Below are 25,868 nucleotides of genomic sequence, written 5' to 3'. Positions count from 1 at the left end.
CCACATCCAGGGTTGAAACGTCGGAATAAAGTCGTTATTCTTTATAAGACCTACATTTCTAATAACTTTCTTCACGTATATATGATACATATGCATAGAGTATGTATTATAAAGAGTTTGTTATATAAATATTATGTGTACAACGTCTACATCTGCGACGTATGATAAAATTACTTTTCCACAAAATAGGTCAATCAGAGCACGATGGCTGCCGAGTTTTGCATAGATCTATACAGAGTGAATTTCCAACGATCGTATGGTCTGTCGTCTGCTAAACTTTAATGCACACGCGCTAGAATCCAAGAGCGGCTCTTTGCCAGGGCGACCAACCGATATAAATTCAGACGACGGCTGACCGCGATGTATATAACCTCAAAATTTTTCACAGTTGTCGGTTTTAAGCACAATTGCTAGCAACAACTGTCAAATTTTTTGAGATTACGTTTACGAAGGTTGGTCATCCTGGCAAACAGCCGCTTTTGGATTTTACCGATTGCGTATTATATTTTAGCAGACGCCACTATATGGGGCATTCCAAGTGAAATCGAGAATTAATTTCCCTTATGTCGTCAGATCCTTGTGAAAATTTTTTTTCACATTGATTCCATTTCAAAAAAAGGTCAATTTTTTTGAAGAATTTTTTCACCACTTCTTCAGGTGGCGCTTTGAACGTTTTTGTGTAGCAAAAACCGAGAATGTGAACCTAGTATCACCGTAAAAGTCAAAAGTAAATCACGTGCGTACTTCATCCAGATCAGTTATACACTGTGAAAAATTAGAAAAGGAAGAAGAAGAAGAAGAAGAAGAAGAAGAAAAAGAAGGTCAGTCACCGGTTAAAAATAATCTAAGCGACTTTTCCATGAAAAAGAATTATATAAAGTTTGCTACCCAATTTACAGAGACCGCGAAAATTTCTTCAACGTGTTACCGCGTTTCGTCATTCTGCGAAATTCTAATCGTTAAAACATGTTTCAAGATGATCGCCAATTCGCCTGCTGCGAATAAAACAAGAAGATAAACAACGGGAACGATAAAAATACAGGAAGATAAAAAAAAAAATGTGTAAAAACGAATATACACACGAGTATATTACACGTAACGCATCCGATCAACGGCTCACCTTGCACTTGCATTTCACGCACTTCATCTCGCCGTGAGAATGAATACGAGGATGCCACTCCTTGCCGTTTTCAAAGGGGCCGCCAACGGGATACTTGCATCCACCACCTGCGAGTATTTCCTCGGCGGTCCGCCGGGTCGAAACCGTCGCCTGATCACGAGGAAGCATATCTCCCGTGGAAGGCGTCGCAACGCTCTTCGAAGCAGGCGGACACAGTCTGCAGCAGGCCTTCTTATCGGGCCTGAAAGCCATCTTCTCATCACAGTCCAAGGGCGGACACTGCACACGTGGACACTTAACCTCCAAGGTGACAACCTGCGATCAAAAGATGTCACACGGTTGCGAGTCATGTTGCGATGATTTAAATTGCAACATTAACTTTCCTGGATGCGAGGAAAACCCGGGAAACATGATTTTGTTCATTTTGTTTTTGGCAAAGAACGTCTCTGAATGCGTATTATAACGCAAACGAGGAAACCGCGGAAGTGCTACGCCCATTCGGCAAATGGCCAAAAATGATAAGGCATAGATATAACGGAAATACTTACGTCGCAGGTGCAGACGGCACAGGTGTCAAAACCAGCCGGAGGTACGTAGGGATGCCAAGCGGCACCAGCGAGGTGATATTGACCGGCCAACATGCACCCTCGGGATCCTGGTGTCGTCGTCGTCGTTGCATTGCTCTGCGTCTCATTCAGGTTCGACACTGCGACAAGGGAAGAGAAAAACAACAATGGTTAAATAGATGCGCACGAAGGGTTTTTTCGTCGTTTATTTTTTGGTTCATTTTTTCTTTTCCTCTCTTTACAAGTAAACCTTTCTGTCGGATAAACAGTGCATGGTTTTTATGGAAACAATAATTGATTCATAGGAATGAGTGAGTCCATTTACAAATCGATTGGATTTTTAAGGTGCTTATAAAGAAGCGTTGTACACCTCGAAAACGCGGGGATGCAAAACTCCTATACCGCTCAAGCGATCAGAGTGAAACTTGGGCAGTTAATACCTTATTTTGGCAAAAAGTGGAGCGTCTTTTTACTTTTTCAAAATTTAGAAAAAAAAATTACAGATTGGTTACCACCCACAGAAATTGGCCAAATTTTCACAGTTGCACTGAATGGATCGAACTATCCGGTATGATGTAACTCGGCGGTGATGAAACACACATTTTGAGCCCAGTCCCATGAGATTTGATGGCAAAATGACGAAATGGCAGCTGATCTGGTTTTCGATTACGAAGAACACCGAAATCTCATTTTGGCGACATTTATCTACCGACTTTTCATGCATACCGGTAATTTTTTACCGACATTACACGCATACATTACCGGCATGCGCGTAATATCGGTAACGAATGTCGCCAAAATGAGATTTCGGTGTTCTTCGTAATCGAAAACCAGATCAGCTGCCATTTCGTCATTTCACCATCAAATCTCATGGGACTAGGATCAAAATGTGTGTTTCATCACCGCCGAGTGGCATCATACCGGATAGTTCGATCCATTCAGTGCAACTGTAAAAATTTGGCTAATTTCTGTGGGTGGTAACCAATCTGTAAATTTTTTTTCAAAATTTTGAAAAAGTAAAAAGATGCTCCACTTTTTGCCAAAATGAGGCATTAATTGCCCAAGTTTCACTCTGATCGCTTGAGCGGTATAGAAGTTTTGCATCCCCGCGTTTTCGAGGTGTACAACGGGTCTATATAAGCACCCTGATATCCTAGAAAGGTAGGATGTGTCCCATCTACTGTAGTGAACGGTTTTTGGTTTAAATTATAACCATTGCACCGTGTTACCGATGAATGCAGAGTCTATTCTTTAACGATAAAGTCAACGCTGAACAACGTGTTTAAAATTTGCAGAAAAGGACAATGACGGATCAACAGTTAACGTGAGAAAATTTCCTCCACATGCAACTATAAGTGAACGAGACCACTAATCGTGAGAATCTGGCAACTCACCAGTCGTGCAAACAGGGCAGCAATGTCCAGGCATGGTCTTCATAACTTGTCCATTAGCGCATGGAGTGACAGGACAAGGTACAGTGTCACAGGAAGTGAGTCCACGATGACAATGGCACATGGTGCAGACGTCGGACTTGGCGGTCCACTGAGTGCCCTCCTCGTAGAACCTGGTCTCGTGGAAGCACGCGCTGTTCTCAACGTCAGCCCTGGGCGGCTGCATATTATAGGCAACGACGGAAGCGACGTCGTTATCGGCGTAGTGCGGCAGGCAGCTGAGGGGTGTTCGAGTCCTGAAAGGGGCCTTGAGTACGGCACCGAGGGCCTTGTCCCTAACCTCGAGGTAGCTGATGCCGGACTCAATGCGGTAGAGTTCAACGGGCGACAGTCCGGTGACCGAACCCTCGAGAACCGGGCCGGTGAACTCCTCGAGGAGTCGTCGAGCTACGGGGGCGCCCTGAGCGATAAGCGGCATCGTCTCGAGGTGAAGTTGCAGCGTCCGTTCACCGTCGGCGAGTCCTGTTATCTCCAGCTCATAGTGAAGTGTACAGTCAAGGTCCACGCTCGCCCAAACGAGACCCGCCATCCCCGAAGCGACGGGCTCCGGGTCCGTACGTCGGAGAAGGATCGGCGCAGAGGTATCGCGAGCATCGGCAACGGGCTTTTGGAAAAGTCGTCCGCGGAGGACGGAGCCGAGGTGAGAAGCTGCGACGACGCCGAGTTCGCCGGAGAAGAGAGGCTCTAGAAGTCGAGGTCCTGGTCGGTCGATGGAGCCGTTAGCGAGACCGGAAAGGAGGGCGGGCGTCAGATCCTCGAGTTCAGTTCGCCGTTTTCCACCCTCGTCGACGAGCGTCAGTATCGGACTCTCGTCCTCGAGGCCGACGAGCTGCACTCCGTACCTCAGGGCGCCACCGCGATCCAGAAAGGCCCAGGCGAGGCCCGAAGCTGAGGAGGGAGCCTCGCTGGAGAGGAGGGTCTGATAGAGGTCGCAGGTCGCCCGGGGACCGACGGCGCCGTGGAGGCTCAACGCCTGGGGATCGGACCTGGAGGAAACGGTGATGCCGAGTTTCCCGCGAGCCAGAAGCCGCAGATCGGCACCCGATAAGGCGCTTCGTACCTCGCCGATGTTCCTCTCGATCGACGGCTTCCCCACGATTATGTCCTCGCGGAGTATCACGTAGCGTTTCTCTAGGTGCTCGAGCTGCACGGTTATCGGGACGTCGGATATCTCGCTCGGGAAAAACATCCCGTTGAATATCAGCAGCACGTGGACCGACGGCGCCGACGCCGTCGACGCAGAGACTATCGCCGTCGCTCCCGCCCCCGACATCAGCGACCGATCAGCGCCCGTCGTGGGCTCCAGGAGAGCTGAGAACTGCTCCGTAGCCAGCGATCGGTATCGGGACAGCTGCCCGGTCAACGTCGCCGACGGTCCCCAGATCAGCGCGACGTGGAGACGCTCCTCCCGTAGAAGCTTCCGGTAGTCCCGAGGCACCCTTCGCCACACGCCGCAGAGCTTACCCGTCGCGTTTTGGTACACACCGCCGATCGGGTTTATCGTTTGCTCCTCGAGGATGCTGCCCGACATGTCGACGAACTGGAGGCTCCGTGGACGCGGTGTTGAACTGCTCAGGTAGAACGAGTAGTAGAGGTTTTTACGGTGGAAACTGAAACGACCCGTTGCTACGTAGTTGTAGGCGTCGTTCAACGCCGACGATGGCGTCAGGTCATCCCGGCGCAGTGGTAGCGACGTTTTTCCGGTAAGGAGGGTCGCGAAATCTGTGGCGTTGGAAGAGAAATTGTATTTTGTATTATTCACACGCGGATTTTCGAATCATACAGGCTGAGAAAAAAAATTGATTTTGTTACGTATACCGTATAATTTTACATTTAAAACCAAGATTAATTTTATTATTAGTTAATTCAATTCAATTATTAAGTTAATTTACTTTTTTTTTAGCTATACGTATAGTGATGAGTTGTTTGGTACAACTAAAAAAATTTCATTTGTTAGAATAATGTTTTCTTAAAAGTAGATCATTGAATCAGTGAAATGAAAATCAAGTGAGTTTTTCTTTTCAACGTATCAATCATCCCGGATCAAATTACTATCCAATAGAATTATTGTAATATTATTATATATTTGAAGTAAAATTTAGTTACTTCGAAAAGACTCGGCGAAAAATTTGTTCAATATATTTGATAAAAAAATCCTTGGATTGTTGTTTTTCTCTTACATTTCTTATTTTGCATAATTTTTCCGTTTTTCCATTTTTTTTTTTTTTTTTTTTTTTTTTTTAGTCAGCACATTGAAATTTCTTACCAATCCGCAATCGTTACGCTAAATTCTTTTGCTAAACAATGAAAGCTCCGTGTCGATGTAAGTTCGGGGATATTTTAACAAAACGGCTAGGATATTAAAAAAAAGATTGACGTGATGCTTACGTTTGAGACTGCGTTCTTCTTCTTCGGGGTTAATCTGCGGAGGAACATCGTGAGCAATATCCGGGCCTGGAACATAAGTAAAACAAAAAAAAAAATTAAGAATCTATACATAAATCAGTCTGAAACAAGTTTAGAAAGAAGCGAAAGTCTCGAAACAAAAACGAACCTCAGTGATAAACAGAATAAAGTCACAATTCGGTACAAATGATTTTCTGAACTGCGAATAATGAAAAAAGAAAAAAACAGTCACTAAAATCAAATCGTGCGTATAAAATTATTAATTTTTGCCAAATATGATGAAAGAAATATTTTGTTAATTATAATAAATCTGTTTTCACCCAATGACCAGAAATTATTGTTTATCGAAACAAATGACACTTCCTTTAATGTGCAAGTGACGAGCAAGTAATAAAACAATTAAGCTTCTTACACAACAAGATTAAGTTGGAATAAAAATTGAACAAATGGCATTATGCTTTTTTCTATTTATAAAAAAAAAAAGAAAGAAAGAAAGAAATCTCGCAAAATATTTGATACCTTCAAATTAACGGATGTTTAAAATTTTTTACCAAAGGACAGAATTCTTGTTGTTGTTGTTGTTGTTGTTGTTATTATTATTATCATTATTATTATTATTATCGTAAACACACCAAGTTTGATCCGCAATATTGCGAATATCAGCGCAATACGACTCCTAATCGAGCAGCAAAAGCAAGGTCTGACCGAATAATTCGCATACCGTGTCGTCTGTACGTCGTTGTCGTGCGTTCCTTACGCGATAGTAAGATGAAGGTACCGGGATAGAGTCGCGTGGCTGGACGGATAAGGTTTTGAGAAGCTCGCCTCCTCCGACTCGCGAGGCATGCCCAAACATAGCTTGAATTGTACAAAGCCGGCGCGGCGGAGAAAGGCACGCGACTCCGGTTTCCACCCGAGCCTTACCTCTCAAGTTGGGCCCTACGTCGCGTCGTCGTCGTCGTCGTCGTCGACGTTGAGGCGTATAAGGCCCGGGGCAGTTCCGAGACTGGAAGAACTACTACCGCACTACGGACGACGACAGCGGCGATTCACAAGACGCGCATATAACTGCAGCGCAGCGCAGCGCACATGCACAAGCCTGGCATCTCTGCAGTGATGTGAGTCTCTCTTCGAAGCGTGGGAGTTGAGCACGAAGCAACGGGGCCAAGAGGTCATGACACCGAGGCGCCAGGCCCTCGTCATATCGACAATTGACTGGCGGGGACTCCCAGGATCCCGATCAAGAACTACTCGGGGAACGGCATACGGGGTGGTTAGTTCGTCGCGGCATTTGCAGGAGCGATTTTTTTTTTTTTTTTTTTTTTTTTCTTCAATTTTTGGTTTCAAGAAACAAAAATTTTTTTTCTTTTTTTTTTTTTTTTTTTTTTTTGAGAGAGAGAAAAAAAAACCATTTTTCCCAAGCTTCGCGTTTCATGCACGGATATAAGGCAACGAATTAGAGAATTCGTGATGTCGATGTTTTTAACGTTAGCGTTGCGATACTGCGCTGCATTTGAATAAAAAAAAAAAAAAAAATTTATTAATTCTGGAATTTTAGAATGATAGAAAAATTTGATGGGCGGTTTAGAAATATAGCGAAAACATATATCACGTTCTAGGAAATCAATATCTTCAAAGTCATTCTCAAATTGCAGTTGAGTGATTTATTTATTTATTTTATTTTTTTTCTCAACGTTTCGTTACTTTAACGTCACTAACTTCGACGTGGCGAATATTACTACGATTCTTGTTCGCAGTAAGTTGGGAAAATATCAATACTGTTGATTATACGTCGACGGAATATCATTACGTCAAGGAAGTAAACACGAACGATTAATTACTTTGAACTGACACCAAAAAGGTAACGATAAGTATAACGCTATTCAATATTGACCAAATAATATCTTTAAAAATTGAAAACTGAACTGATTTCTACAGAAGAAAAGGATATCACAAAGAAATAGAAAATTAATGCATTCGTATGAGTTTGAAAAAATAGTCAACATTCGAATGACGAGCGCAATATAGGAATTGTATGGTTTAATTCCAATCCTCAGGTAAAACAGGTAATCATTTATTTAAATCTTTGAAAAAAATTCCTCCCCCCTCCCCGATCACCAATACAAATATATCACCTGCCGTTTGCAGTAATTGATAGAAAAAATTTCAAGTTTAACGGATTATTTTTGTAGGGAAAAAAAAAAAGAAGAAAAAAAAACGACCTACCCGGAATTAGAATAGTCACGATACGCGATCGATCGAGACACGGTGTACGTGCACGTAACGCATCTAACAATGAGTGACGGTGGGAAAGGAAACCGCAGAGACTGCAAGTATATATCGACGAGAGACGAACCGTATACAATATAGCAAAGAGACGGTTGTACGGTCAGAGTACAGTATAAAATAAGGCACGAAAGCACTTTGAACGCGTACCGGGCGCCGTGTTTACGGCATCAGGCTCCGTTTATCGCAGCACGTAGCGCCACGTATGACGCAAGTGCGTTTTCTCGGGGTTGCGAAGCAGTGAGGAGCGAGTCCGCATCGCGAATGTGCGCTGCGCTGCGTTGCGCGCTGCGTTTTGCGCTGCGTTGCGCTGCGTCTGCAGGCGCACGGGGCCCGATATCGTCGAAAGTGGATGGCCTCGGGCCTTCGGATCGCGAGACGCCGGCGCCCGCAGTTACGAAAGGCGCGATCACCGTGCGCAACGCCTGTAAATCCGTATACGCGGTTATATATCCAAAGGGCGGTATACTTGTAGGGGTTTTTTTTTTTTTTTTTTTTTTTTTTTTCGACCACTTTGAAGGAGGAAGATCGCCGCTTTCCTGATCACCGAGACTCACGCGGCCCCGTTTAACTGTAAGCAATTAACTCCTCACCGGACGTGTTTATTTTATTGATAGAAGAAAGCTGGAGAGCGAGGAAAAGCGAGAGAAAAAAACATTTTCCATCGGTCGGATTTCGTATTAACCATCATTGGGTATTCTAATTCACTGAAATTTATTTTGAGAAGAAATTTGAAAAATGTTAACAATCAATTCGAAATAGCAAAGGAATCGTATAGACACATGGAAGAAACGATTTTTATTATCAACTTTTTTTCACTTCTTATCGATCCTTTCCACATTTCAGCGAATTTCTATCGATGTTTAATATTTTTTTTTTTTTCTTCCGTGTGTACAGAATGACGGAATTAAAATTAGGATGAAATTACGCGATAATTTATCGATAATTATTTACACGTTGTCAAAGAGCTTAGTGTACAATATACTTCAAACATCTATTCAAGCACGGAAACATAGAACTTGATTCAGTTCATAAAAAAACGATTGCTTATCGGACAAAACTAACTCGATACTAATCCGTTACTAATTGTAAAAATATCACACTAATAACTCAATGCCAAACAGGCGCCGAATAACCTCCGCGGCATGATTTCAAACTTTTTCTCAAAGTCATATTTTATTATTACGTTCACGAGAGGTCTTATTAGGTATATATGAATTGCCGTGCGATGAAACAACAAAATTTTCAAATCTCCCAATTTCTGCCCTGCAAAGAAATTAGGTATAAAATGAACTTGAAAAATATCTTGAATCAGCAAAAAAACTACGTATATATATATATATATATATATATATATATATATATATATATTATATATTCAGACAAGTTATTTTATACAGCATGCTAAACGTATACATAATGAGTAATATATAATGTATAATAATATACGCATGGTTAACGCATGTCTAAAAATGGAATCTGAAAGTATAATACGGTGAGTGACGAAACTTGATTCCAAAATGAATTAGATAACTTTTTATCAAAGCAGTGCCGCTGTCTACGTTGAATGTGTTTTTTTTTTTTTTTTTTTTTTTTTTTACATATATATATATGTATTTTTTTTTTCTTCTTATTTATCGCGGCCTGGCGAATTTACAAGTCACTCCGGTCGGTAGGCGATCGTGGTTGAAATGACGATCGATGTCGTGCGTATGATATCGCATCGTGAAATTGCGGGTCGATGAAATATATTGAAGACGGCACGTTACATGTATCGCATGTAATGTATAATAATAATAATAATAATAATAAAACAAACGGGCTGCCCGTAAATAGTGATTTGTTACGCGTGAATGAATTTCACCGCGGAAAAGACGTTACAATCGCGCGAACGTCGCGAGGTTCAATTAGCTTTTCACCTTTCGTATCGCGACGACGCCGATGAGGCTGCAGTAAATTGTTTTCCTAGCCTGTAATTCAGAGAATCTAAGAGGTTGTTTGGGAAAAATCTTTTTGAAAATAGAAAAATGAGAGTTTTTTTTTTTTTCTTTATTATTTAATTTAGAAACATTGTACCGATAAATTGATCACGATCAACGAATATGGCGATATTGAATTGATTAGTGAAAACAAAAACGATAATCTTATTTGATGAATTTGGAGAAATAGTTATCCGAATAAAACGAGCCATCGCAGAACGTGATGGCAGGAATCTAAAAAAAATTTTGAACAATTTCTGAAGCGATTTGAAACCCGCTAATCGACGTCTAAACTTTCGTTTATTATTTCGTAGAGATTTTCGTCTACCTTACGAATATAAAAATTCTTCAATTATTCAACGCAGGACTATCTCGTGATAAAATTAATATAGATAGTCCGGTCAAAATTGGTTCTGAGAAGTGAAATCTGAAGTAATTTTTCAGCTTTATACCCAGCATTACGAGAAAACAGTAAAATTTGACGTTTTTTTAATTTTCCTGAAAAACTGCTATCGATAGATGAAAAATGACTTGACGATCGTGTAGAGCGAAAAATTCTACATCGAATAATGTCCTCACATGTCGAGAACGGAGTTGGATTAAGAAATGAAGAAAAAAATAAATAAATTCTTTCACAAAAATTCCCGAAACTCGGTCGATAAGTAGAATTCATTTTTTGATAAACCTAACCTCTCTCGATTTCTGCGCAATGGGGTTTGCGTCGCGACTACTTCGCCCCGTCTTTCCGACCTTGAAAGTTCTCTTCTTGGGGGTTCGCGACGCCGTCGGGACGCCAACGACGACGTTCGTTCCGCGCGGCCGAAGGCCCGATCATTAGATATGCTAATATTTACATTTAGATTGCGCCGCTTAATCGATGTGACGCCATACTGTAATATAGCCGGCGCCGTGGCGCTAACTCTGGCGCCTGCTGCCCCGCGACGTGCAACGAAGGCATTGTTTAGGCTGCGTTCACAACACCGATCACCCGATCCGCGAATTCGACGTTTTTTGCTTTCATCTCTCCTGTCAGACGGGCGCCATAAATAATCCGGTTCGGTGATCGCGCTGGATACTCTGCTTGCAGCTTTTTAGCCAGCCTCTATAGAGTCGTGAAGCATTCATCATCAGCTAGTAAATTTTCACGTTAAATTACACTTTCGTATTAAATTTAATCATTTTTTTTACATACCTAATAATCTAGATAATAAAAAATGTACAAAAATTTTTACATCTTGTTTAGTTGATCGAAATAATGATATTCAATTTTTTCACACACATTTCGGTATGTATGTATAGCTATAGTTATATGTGTACCAAATTACTTTTTTAGTGCACTTTGAACGTAGTAATATACCTCTTTTATATATATATATATACAACCAAATTAAGCGAGTCGAAGAAAAACATTTTCCACAGATTGAGCGTATCTTTTTTTTTTTCTTCTTCATAAATATACGAAGAACCGAAAGTTTGTTTTTGGTTACCGTTTTATTCATTTTTTTTTATTTTTTTTCTCATTCTACTTTGAATGGGCGAGATCTGGTTTTACGGCAAAACGCCAACTCAATTACAACCCTTGAAGCCACGGCTTAAACTGGCTCAATGACTGAGAGAATACTATAATATGTATAAACGTGAGATTTTTTTTTTCTTCTCCTCTCTCCAAACTAATTTACCCTAAAAGCCCGAATCACGTGGTACACACAAACGCTGCACAATTGTATAAACAAGGACTGAAATTTTTTCCATATTGAAAAAGTTTTATACACTCTGGTGTATAGAAGCAAAATCGTGTGATTGGAGCAAACGTTATTCGAACAAATAATTTTTCTTTCTCTTCTTTTCATTATCCATTCATTAGTGGAACGCAGCGTCATAATCGAAGAGTAAGTATCTTATTCTTGAGACCGCGTCGATGATCGCGGGATAAATTCTTAGATCGTCGATCACTACGCCTCTGCTGTAGCAAAGCTAAGAAGCCTGGATTTATTTATAGGTTTATTTAGTCGAAAAGGTCTAATTCAATTACGACGCTGCAGCGTCACGCCACCACAACGTAGGTGCAACGGCACACAATTCGTTTAGTGTTTCTTCACACGTTAGGGGTCAAGTTGCCTATGAATATACGTATATATGTATACACACATACACACACACACACACACGATACGTGCTGCATGCTTGACTAGACATAGAATAATGTGAATCACGACTAATTTCCTTGACCTCAAAAGGGGATCACCTTTGATACGTTTATAAAATTTTTCGCAATTTCAACAATTTTAGATTTTTTCAATTAAGTCGCATCCGCACATTTCTCTAAACAATTTATTTATTGCAAGTCATATAATTGCGAAAAACTTCAAATCTCGACAATTTAACAACGATATCCTGGATTGGAAAATGTGAAAAGAGTCACGTTTTTGACAATAATAATAAAAAATTTACCGGAATCTTTTAGCACTTATGCATTAATTAATTCATAACTCTTTATATCCTGTTAAAATAATTGAGGGACGAATAATCTTGCTTTGACTTTGTCCCTTCAAATGCGCGCTGTAATCACTATAAGCTTAACGTCTTATAACTTAATAAGCTTATTTGTCACAAGATTGCGTCTTGGCTCACTCCGCGGTATCTCCTGCTTCTTCACCGTCTCAGATTTTCATGATTCATTTTCAATGATCGACTGTAAATAAATTCTCAACCTCAAACAGCCAAGCATGTAGCAAGCTTCCAAACAAAAAATATTTCTGATATTGTGAATAGACTTTTCAAATCATTAATGATTTTTAAAAGTCTATAGTTTTCCTGCAATTTCTTTATTCAAGTCTTCTTAGCAATTATTGCAAGCAAGTAACGTTTCAAGGCTGGATATTGTTGGTCAGTTTTTCTCAGAACTCGTCATAGTTTTTTTCAATAAGAAAGCACACGCTTTATGTATTCGTAACTTTCACAGCTCTTTTTTTTTACTTTTCTACCGACTCATTGTTTCTAGTAATCAAGGTAATCCGCGTCGCTAAAATTCAGTGATTAAAATATAGGAAATAGTGCCTGACATGTAAAATTGTTAGAACCCAAAAATAATGATCTTACAAAGAAATGTTGACTAAAAGTGAATATTAAACTGGACATCAATGTAATGTATGTGCAGAATTTCAAATTTTATGCCGTTAAGTTGATTCAGCAGACGATAATCCGAAAGGAAGACAAGAAGATGGATGTTGGAAGTGAAAAACAGACGATACAGAGAGTGCAACAAGCGTGACGTTCTCGCTTGCAAGGTGATCACGAGTTTAATCTGCACCGGTTAATTAATAATAATATGTAAGATGAAGTGCGTGGTGGAACCGAGGAATTTCGTTTTATCAGAGATGAAGCCGCGAAGCAAGGATCGCTCGCATGCGACGCGAACCCTTGAGCTAAGATTATTAAATCAACGTTCCAACTACCATTGCTAATCGGTTTCACTCACGAGTGCCTTTTATTATAATACATGGATAAGAAGGGACGCGACGCATTTTAAAGACACCGACTTTCCAACAAAAGCATATCTCGCATTATTATTAATTCCGTACCGCATTGCGCGTGATGATGCCAATCCTTGTTTTTCCTTCCTATCCCTCCACTTTGTTCTTATGATACTTATTTTGCTTCAAGAAAATAAATTGCACCAGTTTCATTCGCGCCTCGTTGAGAATTCTTTTCATACATTTAATACCACGGTGCATACACATACCTTGCCTTAAGGTGCTTGTGAAGAAGGGTTGTACACTTCGAAAACGCGGGGAAGCAAAACTCCTATACCGCTCAAGCGATCAGAGTGATACTTGGGCAATTAATGCCTTATTTTGGCGAAAAGTGGAGCGTATTTTTACTTTTCAAAATTTTGAAAAAAAATTTACAGATTGGTTACCACCCACAGAAATTGGCCAAATTTTCGCAGTTGCACTCAATGGATCGAACTATCCGGTATGATGCTACTCGGCGGTGATAAAACACATATTTTGAGCCCAGTCCCATGAGATTTGATGGTGAAATGACGAAATGGCAGCTGATCTGGTTTTCGATTACGAAGTACACCGAAATCTCATTTTGGTGACATTTGTTACCGATATTACGCGCATGCCGGTAATGTATGTGTGTAATATCGGTAAAAAATTACCGGCATGCATGAAAAGTCGGTAACAAATGTCGCCAAAATGAGATTTTGGTGTTCTTCGTGATCGAAAACCAGATCAGCTGTCATTTCGTCATTTCACCATCAAATCTCATGGGACTGGGCTCAAAATGTGTGTTTCATCACCGCCGAGTGGCATCATACCGGATAGTTCGACTACTGCCTTCGACTTTTAGCGCATGCGCATGAAACTACAACAGACGACGGAATATTCTGTCGATAGATAATCGCTCTGTACGATACACACTTGATGCGATTCTTCTCTTAGAAATGAAAATGAAAGAAATGAAAATGAAAGAAAAAAAAAAAAACACTCACTGTAGTCACCGGGACACGTTTTGCAGCATCGACCCGGTAAAAGAACGGGTTCTTCGCATGTTGGTTTTGGGCATTCGTTCTTGATATTTCTGCACTGAACCCTGGCAACGATGCGACGTTTCTTCTGCACCTGAAACAGAAATACGTCCGTATCCATATAATATAGGTATGCACACACTTTGTGGTATGAGGAAGAATTTGCCGACCGCGTGAAAATTGCATCGCGTGAAACATAATACGTGAAAATCACTATGCACCACGGCGTGGGTATAGCAGTATACCTGTATCTCTACACCCTCCGATACGCGAATGGTAAAATAAACATCTGTAGAAAGCGGTGCAGTAGTGAGACTGCATATAACGCTGCGGCAGCGGGTTGTAAAGTTAGAAAATTTATTCCACTGCGAGAAGACAGGCGATGATCGTTGCAGTTATATAGATACATATACTGTATATATGTATACGTGTAGAGCTGCGGTATAACGTGAACAAATAAACGAGTGAAAGGAGAAGAGGAAGAAAAAATTGAAAATAAAGAACTCCAAAAAAAAGAAACAGCTAATACCGGCCAAATGATGTCGATGTAACGCACTCGGCTCCCAAGTCTTGACCGTTTACAACCATCATCAGTTACGCTGACTGCAGTTTGCGTTTTTATCTCACAAGTACATATTAAAAATGGATACTAAAATTTGAAAATCTCAAGAACGCGAGAGTGACTTGATTCAGAGAAATGAATGTAAAACCATCAGCCAAACTGACCGTTTTCACTACAGTAATTAAGACAGTCGAGTAGTTGAATGATGAAAAAATTCTATCAACCCTAATGAAAAGCTAGAAACTACTTTCAGAGAATCTTTATAGGTACGAAACATTACCGAATTATCCTATTTATAACAAGTTCAATGCACTTGGCTGCTAACTTTGGCTACTAGCATCAGCTTCGGCTCTGAGTAATGGGAAGAATATATTCTAAAAATTGTGTGGTTAAATTTCATTCTTACGTATAAACTTTACCGATAATAACTAATCACTAGTTTTTTTTTTTTTGTTTGTTTTTAATTTATATCAGTTCATTGATCGCAAGGAACGTTGACGAGATGGCTAATGGAATAATGGACATCAGCTATGAAAGGGGCTGTGACCATTGGGTGAAGAAGTCTTCATTACGAATGTATGAGACGATACGCAGAGGGGCGCAGGATACATGAAGATGTGGGCACGGTTGAGAGATGAAGAAAAGAAGACGTGGGGCGTCGGGACGTCATTTAATCTACAGCAGTCTGCCGCGTCTAGAGTCGTCGGGACACAGAGAGAGGATGATCGTGAGTCATGACCACGCGAGAGCTGAGGCAGACTCTTCTTCTTCTTCTTCTTCTTCTTCTTCTTCTTCTTCTTCTTCTTCTTCCACAGGGAAACTGGCCGGCCTATCAATAGCACGTCGTACATGAAGCACGTCCGTCATTCCTTGGCTCTCTAAAAATAGATCATCTGCACGATGCCATCCCCACCGTTGCTAATAGCTAGGCTTTATAACTGGTACCGTCACCACAACGACGACGACGACGACGACGGTCAGCGATGTGAGTACCCTCCCATTTTATACCCACACATTTATCGCCTTAGTCCTCTGCGTGAAAGCCATCCAGGTGCATTGCCTTAACGCCAGCATATCGAGTATTCCCTGCTTCATTAGTTACTCGCCTACAGGGGTTCGCTAAATTTTATGGTCATAACACGGTGTACTGTTATGCATACTCCGCGTTCTTTGCAAAACGAACCTCCGACACTCCTACGTTAAGGAAGAAAGAATCGCATGCATGCCAGAATCAAGGACCATAAAGCAATCCAAGTTGCTCTATGCAGCAAAATTAGCGGTACCCCATCGGTTTCCATTACCATAATATCCAATGAAATGGTACTTTTTTCTTCATTTGGGTTCAACTGGTATGTTGAAATGAGTTGTAGACATAATCGATAATTTATGGTTAACAGGATACTTAAGTCCTTCAGTATCAATATTAGGTAATGATCGATACAAGCGTAACAGATCAAGCAAGGCTGCAGATCAAAAGACAGAAAGAAATCTTTTGTGACCCTCTACAATTCGTATTTTGAAATCTTAGGAAAAAAAAAATTTTATTAAACAATTTACAAAGCTGATGTGAAAATCTCGTGAAACAATTTGCAATGACTTGAAAAAGAAAAGAAGAAAAAAATCGCGTGCAGCCCGTTGGAATCTCGTGAAAGCAGGCATACATATGAAATCTCGCTATCTTGAAATATGATGCACGGATAAGGTTGTCCGTACGAGTTAACTCTTCACTCTGCGACATTCCCGCAGGCACCGCGTAAGTGATTCGTGACACTTTCATTCAACTGTGGAATTCAAATATAAACTCTGTCCTTTTTTTTTTTTTATTCTATTACGATTGTTCGTTGAGAAAAGTAAATGATAAGAAGAATTACGGCCAAATTGAACTCAAGGTTGTATACAGTATGAGCCTAAAAAACATTCCTGTTATACCTTTACTCGTTATAAAAATAATGAGGATAAAAAAAATATATATGTGTGTGTGTGTATTAGGGTGGCGCAAAAAACCGACAATTTTTTTTTTTTTGAGTCTCGTGTCACAAAATGTTAATTTTTGATGTTTTAAGAGCCCACTCCAAAGGACAGTTCAAAAAAAAATTTTCAAGAAGTCGCTCCACATTTTTTAAAACGTCAGAAATCGTCAAAAAACGATTTTTTATTTTTTATTTTTTTCTCGTTACGGTATAATTTTATAGACGAAAAAAAAAAAAAATAATTTCCGAAAGTTTCAGTTCAAAATTTGAATTTTGAAAGGTCGCTCATCATTTTTTTTTTCAATTTTTTGGTGCATTTCTTTAGATCTTTTCGAGCGAACTTTTAATATTCATATTAAAATTTCATACATTTTTTTTCTTTAATTTAGTAAGAAAGAATCGATAACAATACATCACGATATGAATTAAAAATCAAACAAATTACTAAAAATACAATTTTTTTAATTAAATTTTTTGACGATTTTTTACATTTTAAAAAATTTGGAGCGACCTCTTAAAATTTTTTTTGTGAACTGTCCTTTGAAGTGGGCTCTTAAAAAATCAAAAACTAACATTTTGTCACACTAGACTCGAAAAAAAAAAAAAAAAAAAAAAATAGTCGGTTTTTTTGCGCCACCCTAATGTATATACAACATACGAATAATTAAGGTACGTACACAACGGACGCTGTATTTCTTTCGCTGGTTATGTTACAGAATGGTTAGCCCGCAGTTAATTCTCGGTGATATAATGTCGCCTTTACCAACGCCTTGTATCGCGCAGAGTCTTGTTGCTCTCCGTTATGCTACATAACCTGTACCTCACAGAGATCTTGTCCTGGGATCGACGTCCTGGTATATATACGCCGAGGTCAAAGGTTGGCTAGATGTTCTCCGCATAGTTTCTTGGATTAACCCTATTATAGTAGTATAGCTTAACGTGGTGCAACGTATGACCAACAACTGTGTACCACACGAAGATATACGTAAGTTAGATGCGTTTCAGTTAAGCCTCTAGAGACTTGTGAGGTCGCTGGTTAAGGTGAAATGTAAGATCGCTCTGAGCATTTCTATCGTATAATTTATCGCAGTTGGATTTAATATATTGATGATGAGCTAGCTTTTCTTCGGCTATGATAGTGAGTCAATAAAAATAGTAATTTCAGCAAACAATCGCATTGGCAAAACTTTTCCTTTGTATAATAAATTATAATAAAATAATGTATCAGCTGTCTCCGATCAATTAAAATGTGCCTTTTTTGGTTCTTCTATGGTTTAAAGTCTAATTACGTATGCAAAGAAGTTGACAAAAAAAATATACCGTACATTTTGTATCCATAGGATGGTGAGAATTCGTAATAAAATTTTTACTGTTCCATGTAAGCATGGCAAATCATTGATAATACCTTACAGGAAACTATATTGATTAAATATTTCTGATAATCGAAATCAGATTAGCTTTGGGTACGTACAAGTGAATTAATTGGAACCTTATTGGAAGATCGGATAATTTTTAAAAAACCAAATAGTCAACGTTAAACGAATTGTACCGATGATTTTTGAAAATGTTGAATCTTCATTCGTGTCACTGGTTAATTCGTTTCCTTGGCTATAAACGATATTGAGTTTGTTACCCATATATCCTCCGTGCGTCAAAGTTGTCAACTTTAATACCAGTACGGATGGAAGTAGTTGGTCGTAATTCGACTGGACATTGATAAACTACGGCCTGCGTTTTGGAAGAATTCCAGCAGCCTGATAATATAACGTATGGGACATGGAGCATAAACGTCGATTCGAGAAATCCGATAAACCAACTACAGTAAAGAAGCCAACTTGACCCTGACGAAAGAGATTGCATCAACGAGGAGCTGAGAAATGCAACAAAGACGAAGAATCCCCCCTCCCCCCCCCCCCCAAACCGCGGGGGAGTCCGAATCTTCGAATGGTCATTAAATTGTAGATTGGTAAGTTATAGGTATGCGGTATCCGAAGAAGAAGAAGACGCGGCTTGGCGTAGCTGCACTCCAGGATAACCTCGCCATCGGTAACCAAACAAGGTAATGCGGGTCGGGTTGTAGGCGTCGTGGGAATGGAGTGGACACCGGAAGTTGTCCGCGCCGAGAGACGAGTATTCGCTATCAGTCAAGAAGCGGCCCGTTTCGCGTAGGCGCCGCCCGAACGTTTCAAGAGCTGCTTCGCTCCAAGGAGAGGTGCAACGCGAGAAACACGCGAGGATCGGGTTATCGTCGCGCGATATGCGCGCGCCTTTCCACGCGCGCTGCGTCGCGTTGCGCTGCGTTGCGTCGCGCTGCGTTGCGCTGCGTCGCACTGAGGCTAGACGCTGCGCACCTTGCGTGCGCTGCGTTCGCCGGCCGCACGTTCGTACACGTGTATGCGGGGTGTAGATGCGTCGGATACACGAGGATGTCCGCGGCTGCATACCGTTCAATCCGCTGCATTCGACCCGCGTTGCTCTTGGAGTCTTGGGTCAACGACGACGCCCACGTAACGTGGGTGGACATCCATCCGCGCGTTTCTTCCTCCCACACCGTGTGGTTTAATTGCCTTAGCGCTGGCGCTTCTTCTTCTTAGTCTTTTTTTTTACCTCCCTCTTATAGCCGATCGTTACGAAATACAGGTATAAGGTAGTATAATAATACGAACGGAAACGATCGCGAGAGTGAGTTTTACTGCGTTACCGGGGAATTAGGACCTTTCTCCGTGACCTTCTGCGACTACTTTTTCTTTTTAATTCTTGTGGAATTCTACTCCCGGTGCTATTTGTTTAAATCACCATTCGTAGGCTCTTGTGTCCCAATCATTGGACGGCCAGGAATGGCGTTCTGCTTCTTTCATTGGAATTCAAGAATATTATCTACGATTATTGTTCTTCATTTACTATACATTTCAGCATCCATCTCGGAACTTTTGCTAGGTTTCATGCTAAAGCTTAATCTGACATTATATAAATGAGCAAATTGGTTCTACAGAAAAACCGTCTCATCTGTGATAATTTCCAAAGATAATTTGCACAAAATTTTGGTTTGACAAACTTATTATCAACGTATAAATCGCGAGGGTTGTAAGCAAGATTCTTCAAACTTTCAATGAAACTTTATCACGTACTTGTCAGAGAAAAGTATTCAATTCAATTATTTCCTTAGTTTCTTAAGACATGGAATTATCACGACGTACATTCATAATTTTCACAAAATCATCGTCAATCGTCTGTACGGCTTACAAAATTTTGTTCATGTACACATAAAGCACTGATTCCTTTTTTCAAAAACCATTTAGCCGCTTGTCTACTGAATTCGTACAATAATTTTTTCCATTCCGTAACGAAAAACTTGGTGTTTTTTCTGTTTCCACAACGAAAGTGCATTATTTGAAATAGTTCAAACGTAACATACGTGTTGCCAATTCATACGTAATTTTAACGAGACAGCGCGTGATTTATTGAAATCAAAATTAGAACAGCATGACACTTTCAGCAGTGAAATCGATACGCATGTACTACATCGAAAGGATTTTTTCTTATTTTTATGTATCAGTCAATTTACCGAGTGCCAAGTGAAAGATCGTCAAAACACGCGGAGAATTGAAAATATTCTTTGTCCCATAAATTGGGTGAATTTTTTGGCAAGCAAACGGTCGTTTCAATTCGATATTCAATCCATAAATCAAGAATAAATGTTCGAACGCAATTTAACTTTCATGCAGTCACACCTGCAGTGAACTATATGTATATATATATATATATATATATATATATATATAAACAGCCAATCTTGAAAATATTTTAGAGAAAAATTCTTCAAACGAATCGTAAACACTTTGACTTGAGAGACGGAGTTTTTTCTTTTTTTCTTTTTCTTCCGATGTTTACGATAAACCGGGAATGAAAATTTTCGAAAAATTATTTAAAATAGGAAAACGGCCGTTGACTCAGGCAAGAATTATAAGGCGAGGTTTAGAAAGGAAGGTACTTGGTCATTCTAGTCTCGAGCGATCGTTATCAAAGACAATAACTCGAGACTGGAGTCACGGAGCACGCGGCAATGTTGTTTCCCGTTTCATTCCGTTCAGTTTCGTCGTGATTTCCTTTTACATACTCTTCTTGTTCTCTATTTCTAGGAACTAGAAAAGAGATGAAACAAAATCGTGGTTTTAGTACTGCGTGCCGTGTCCTTTTCACTTTTAATCAAAACTTGACGTTCGTTTCGAGATCGAGCCTATAAGCTTTGTAGATCTTTATCTCATTCACGTCTCTGCTGTTTATATTCATAAATTGAAGGAAAAAAATACGCCCACATACGGTTCTTTCCACGTCGTAATTAAACAATGACGATAATTATCCGGAAAAAATATTACGTACATTCTATACAAGGTGTTTGTAATTAATTGCAGTTAATCGGGAATTGATAACCTAGAAAATATATATATATATATATTAGGGTGAGGCAAAAAAACCGACTATTTTATTTTTTTTTTGTGTCTCGTGTAACAAAATGTTAGTGTTTGATGTTTTAAGAGCCCACTCCAAAGGACAGCTCAAAAAAAAAATTTTAAGAGTTCGCTCCAAATTTTAAAAAATGTCAAAAATCGTCAATCAATTAAATTAAAAAAATTATATTTTCAGTATTTTGTTTGATTTTTAATTCATGTCGTGGTGTATTGTTATCGATTCTTTCTTACTAAATTGAAGAAAAAAAATTTATGAAATTTTAATATGAATATTAAAAGGTCGCTCGAAAAGATCTAAAGAAATGCACCAAAAAATTGAAAAAAAATTATGAGCGACCCTTCAAAATTCAAATTTTGAACTGAAACTTTCGGAATCTTATTTTTTTTTGTCTATAAAATTATACCGTAACGAGAAAAAAATTTTCAAAAAAAAAATCGATTTTTGACGATTTCTAACGTTTTAAAAAATGTGGAGCGACCTCTTAAAATTTTTTTTTGAACTGTCCTTTGGAGTGAGCTCTTAAAACATCAAAAACTAACATTTTGTCACACGAGACTCGAAAAAAAAAAAAGAAAATAGTCGGTTTTTTTGCGCCACCCTAATACACAGGTATAAAAAAAAAAAACAAAGAATAAATTTCAAAAAACAACAACTTACCGGTATGCATTCGCATTTGATGCAGTACATCACGCCGAACGGTGGACCGAGATCTGCGTACCACGTGGATCCCAGCTCGCGAATCTGTTTGCCAAACATACATTCTGAAACAAAGGAAAAGGAAGGATAAATTTTTATTTCTACTCGCTTTCGGTTATATATTTTTGAAAAAATAAAAATGGGCGGGAAAAATATATCCTCGCCGTTGAAAACATCCGGCGATCTTGCACGTCATATATGTGTATGTATATATAATGTATATATATACGACAGGGCAGAAATTAAACGGAGTTGATAAAATTGGCGCGTTATATCGTTGAAGAAATTCTACAAGCGATTTATCTTCCATACGCAAACAACGATCGCGAGGGATTATTTTAAATTTAAAAAAAAAAAAAAAAAAATAAACACTAAGAAAAATAAATCCATTTCGCGGAATAAAAAAAGTCTGTATTTTTGGTTTTAAACTATTTCCGACTACCCAAGTCAGATCTTTTTCAATGATTCTCGATCGACAATTTTTTCATTCAATAGTAATTTCTCATTTCATTTTCTATGCCTAGCGATAAAACAATTCCGTGAAAACAATTCTTGTCGAAACTAAGCGTAGCTAAAAGTTTTCGACACAATAATTTCAAGTAAATTTATGCAATAATCAAACAATTGTAATTCCGTAAAATCCCTGAAACACGTATAACATCAATTGCGTAAAGTTTTTTCGAATAATTTTTTTCTACTCACCTTCTAATCGGTGATTGAAATTCTTTCGCGAATGATCAAGCGCAGTTTCTTTGATATTATTTTAAACGTATGTCCTAGTTGCAGCATCCAAACTAATACTTTGTCCTTCGTCTAACCCCGTGAGAAAAAAAAAAAAAAAAAAAAAAAAACTGTCAAAGTAAATTTAAATCCGCTGCGAGTAAAAAGAGCCGTAGATCTTGCCAGGATCCATAATTTAATTCAATAAACAGAGAAGGGTATTTCACATCGTTTACTGCACCAGTTTCTCCTTGCTAAATCGAATTGAGAAATACGCAAATAGGCAGACGTTATACGTACACACATATTGCACCTGTACCTACATGTAAATCTGAGACCATTAATTTTTCCTTTTTATTTCCTTTTGTTTTTCTCGTTTTCTGCGTTTCGGAGAAAATAGTTCATCGCAGTAGGTTACGTTATACATACATATATATATATATATATACATACATATATACATGTAACGTGAAACGTGCATCGCATGCAGATTAAAACATTTTAACAACGCGCGTAAAAATAATCCCTGCATCGGTATATATTATATACATATACAGGAGAAAAAAAAAAAAAAAAAAAAAAAAAAACAGCAGAGAAGAAGAAACTAAATGAAAAATAAAATTATTGTATACACGTATACGTATAATATGCGTTTCTATTTTTGTTTTTAAACGATTTCAGTTACAGTGGGATGCTCAGGGTGCCACCTCAAAAATTTCCATGCCTTAGCTTTATCACAATTTATTTACAAATTCCGAATGATCTTTTTTACTCCGTATAACCCGAAAAACCGGCAAGTAACAATTTTACGTTAGAACCATCGAATTTTAATAGTGTTTTACGATTTTACATCCACCATATTGGTTTCGCCATATTGAATCATCCGCCATCTGGATTCCGAAATGATCAAATTCTAACCTAAGATTCGTCCGACCAACGACCCGAAAAACCCTCGAGTAAGAAAATTGAGGGGAAAATATTGCGTTGAAAAACAAAATTCGAGGAAAAAAAAGAATTTCCAATACTGCACGTGTATGTATCTATTGGAATTGTCACTTTCCAATGCGCCATCTGGTGTGAAATAATCAAACTAATGCAACCAGGCTGACAGCCGACGGTTGACCCAGTTTTTTACGCGTGTGGATAATAGAACAGACATATTATTGATTACGTTTAATTAATTTATGTGACGTGGGTAATTTGAAAGCCGAAGAATTACGCTTTGCCAATGTTAAAAATAAAAAGTTAGGTTATGCGGTGATAAAATTTAACATTGAAATATTTTTTAAATTATTGTATTTCTGAAATACAAAAGTGAGAAATACTGCAATTATTATATATTATATTGCAAAGAAAAGCTTACGATTAAATATCGTTTCGTTATTTCACATCAGCAGGAAAATCGTTAATAATTAATCTGGTACATTATTTTTTATTTCACTCTACGAAGGTTTCAATTTCTTGATAAGATTATATTTTCTAGAAATTGGTTAAAACAGATTCTCCTTTTTCATTACGGTCAATCAAATATTTACACACTATTCGTTGATAACAATCAATATCGGCGCAACGTTGTGACATGAAATACACAACGATACCAACATGATAGAAAGTATTCTATACTTAGATGAATTCGTTGAAAATACTCTTCTGTATATATAATACAATAGCCACCGTAGAATGAAATGTATCAAAAAAAAAAAAAAATCTGCTACATTTTTTTCACACAATCTTGAAACAAAAATAAAAGTAGAAACGAAGCCTTGATACCCGAGCTTTTCTTAAAAATTCTAGTATTTTCAACTTTCGCAGCCGTACCTATAAAATCAGAGTCTGAATTTATAGCGAAGTGGGTATTGCAGGTACCTACATAATTCGAGTCCAGCCTCGCATCGTAGGTAAACGGTTTCGCAAAATCGGGGGGGTGGGGGGTTTATAGGTGTGTAGATCACGGTCTGCGGTCAATATTTGCACGTCGTCTGTTAGGAGATACATATATGTATATTTATACGATGTACACATTATACACATTATACAGTCTAGGCAGCGATCTTTCACGCAAGCTGCTGCAATAATTCACTGCTCGAATACGGGGTGAGTTGCAGAGTACGGGGAGTGAGGTGAAAAAAAAAAGTAAAGAAAATAAAAAGAAATAACGAGAGAAAGAGAAAAACGAAAAAGCAAAAAAAAATAAAATTAAAAAATCCGTCAAAATTGGTAAATTAAAAAAATAATCATGAGAAACTAAAATAAACGAATGAATGAATGAATGAATGAATGAATGAATGTATGTATGTATAAAAATGGCGAGACGGTGAGGTTGCATCGGCGTCTCGCTCCGCAGTAACGCATCTCTATAAAGCGCGAGAGCAGAGCGGAGGAAGAAGGTCGTTGCACTGATGTTGTGTGACTAGAACGTCGTGCAATGCAAATACTCGAGGGACTACTACACGCCGCTATAGTCCGTCCCACCCCTTTAAAACGCGCCTCTCATTTTTTTTATTTTTTTTACCTTTTTTCTTTTTCTTTTTTTACACCCCTCTCTCTCTCTCTCTCGCTCTCCCTCCCGCTTTTGCGCGTGTATGTGGTGAATGCCGGCGTCGACGGCTACTAGAGCACCACCGCATGCCTATATACCTACAACATTATACAAGAGAAACGGAAAACGTCTGTACGTCACACTGCTGCACAAATGCTTATTTTTTTTTTTTTTTTTTTTTATCTTACGGACAAATTCTTTTACAGATATGTATGTACATCGCATTGGACGAAAGGATTTGTTCAATTTGTGAAATATTTAACGATTTTGGTGAGTTGATGTGCTTTTTCTTGTCTCTTCTTCTTCTTTTTTTTTTTTTTTGTTTTGTTTTCATCGTTCAACAACGGAACAATTATAATTTATTTCAGAGGATTTATTTATTCGTTATATATGTTTCATGAATTTGAGAAACTTTCGATTCTTTTTTTTTTTTTTTTTTAGTGAATTATGGGTAAATATAAAACAATATAAATATATATATATATATATAAATGTCTTTTAAATTTTTCCCTATATTTATCCCTAGATTTTAAATAAAGTGAGATTGGAAAAGATTATTTATTATT

The 25,868-nt window shown here is 38.8% G+C and overlaps 1 protein-coding gene across 1 annotated transcript in view; it reads right to left on the bottom strand.

The window, feature by feature from the left end:
• LOC124410300 (dorsal-ventral patterning protein Sog) overlaps positions 1-25,868 on the bottom strand; it is a 63,690-nt gene that overhangs the window by 2,546 nt on the left and 35,276 nt on the right. The window contains exons 2-7 of the mRNA XM_046888558.1: positions 22,005-22,108; positions 14,310-14,439; positions 5,526-5,591; positions 3,081-4,859; positions 1,669-1,826; positions 1,121-1,435 (exon numbers count right to left, since the gene is read on the bottom strand). Of these exons, the coding sequence (XP_046744514.1) occupies positions 1,121-1,435; positions 1,669-1,826; positions 3,081-4,859; positions 5,526-5,591; positions 14,310-14,439; positions 22,005-22,108 (2,552 nt within the window). The remainder of the gene's footprint in view (positions 1-1,120; positions 1,436-1,668; positions 1,827-3,080; positions 4,860-5,525; positions 5,592-14,309; positions 14,440-22,004; positions 22,109-25,868) is intronic.

Source organism: Diprion similis, chromosome 9 (assembly GCF_021155765.1).
Source record: "Diprion similis isolate iyDipSimi1 chromosome 9, iyDipSimi1.1, whole genome shotgun sequence".
NCBI classification, from domain to species: domain Eukaryota; kingdom Metazoa; phylum Arthropoda; class Insecta; order Hymenoptera; family Diprionidae; genus Diprion; species Diprion similis.
Note: the sequence above shows the minus strand (reverse complement) of the source record. Positions and strands in the feature narration are given on the sequence as shown.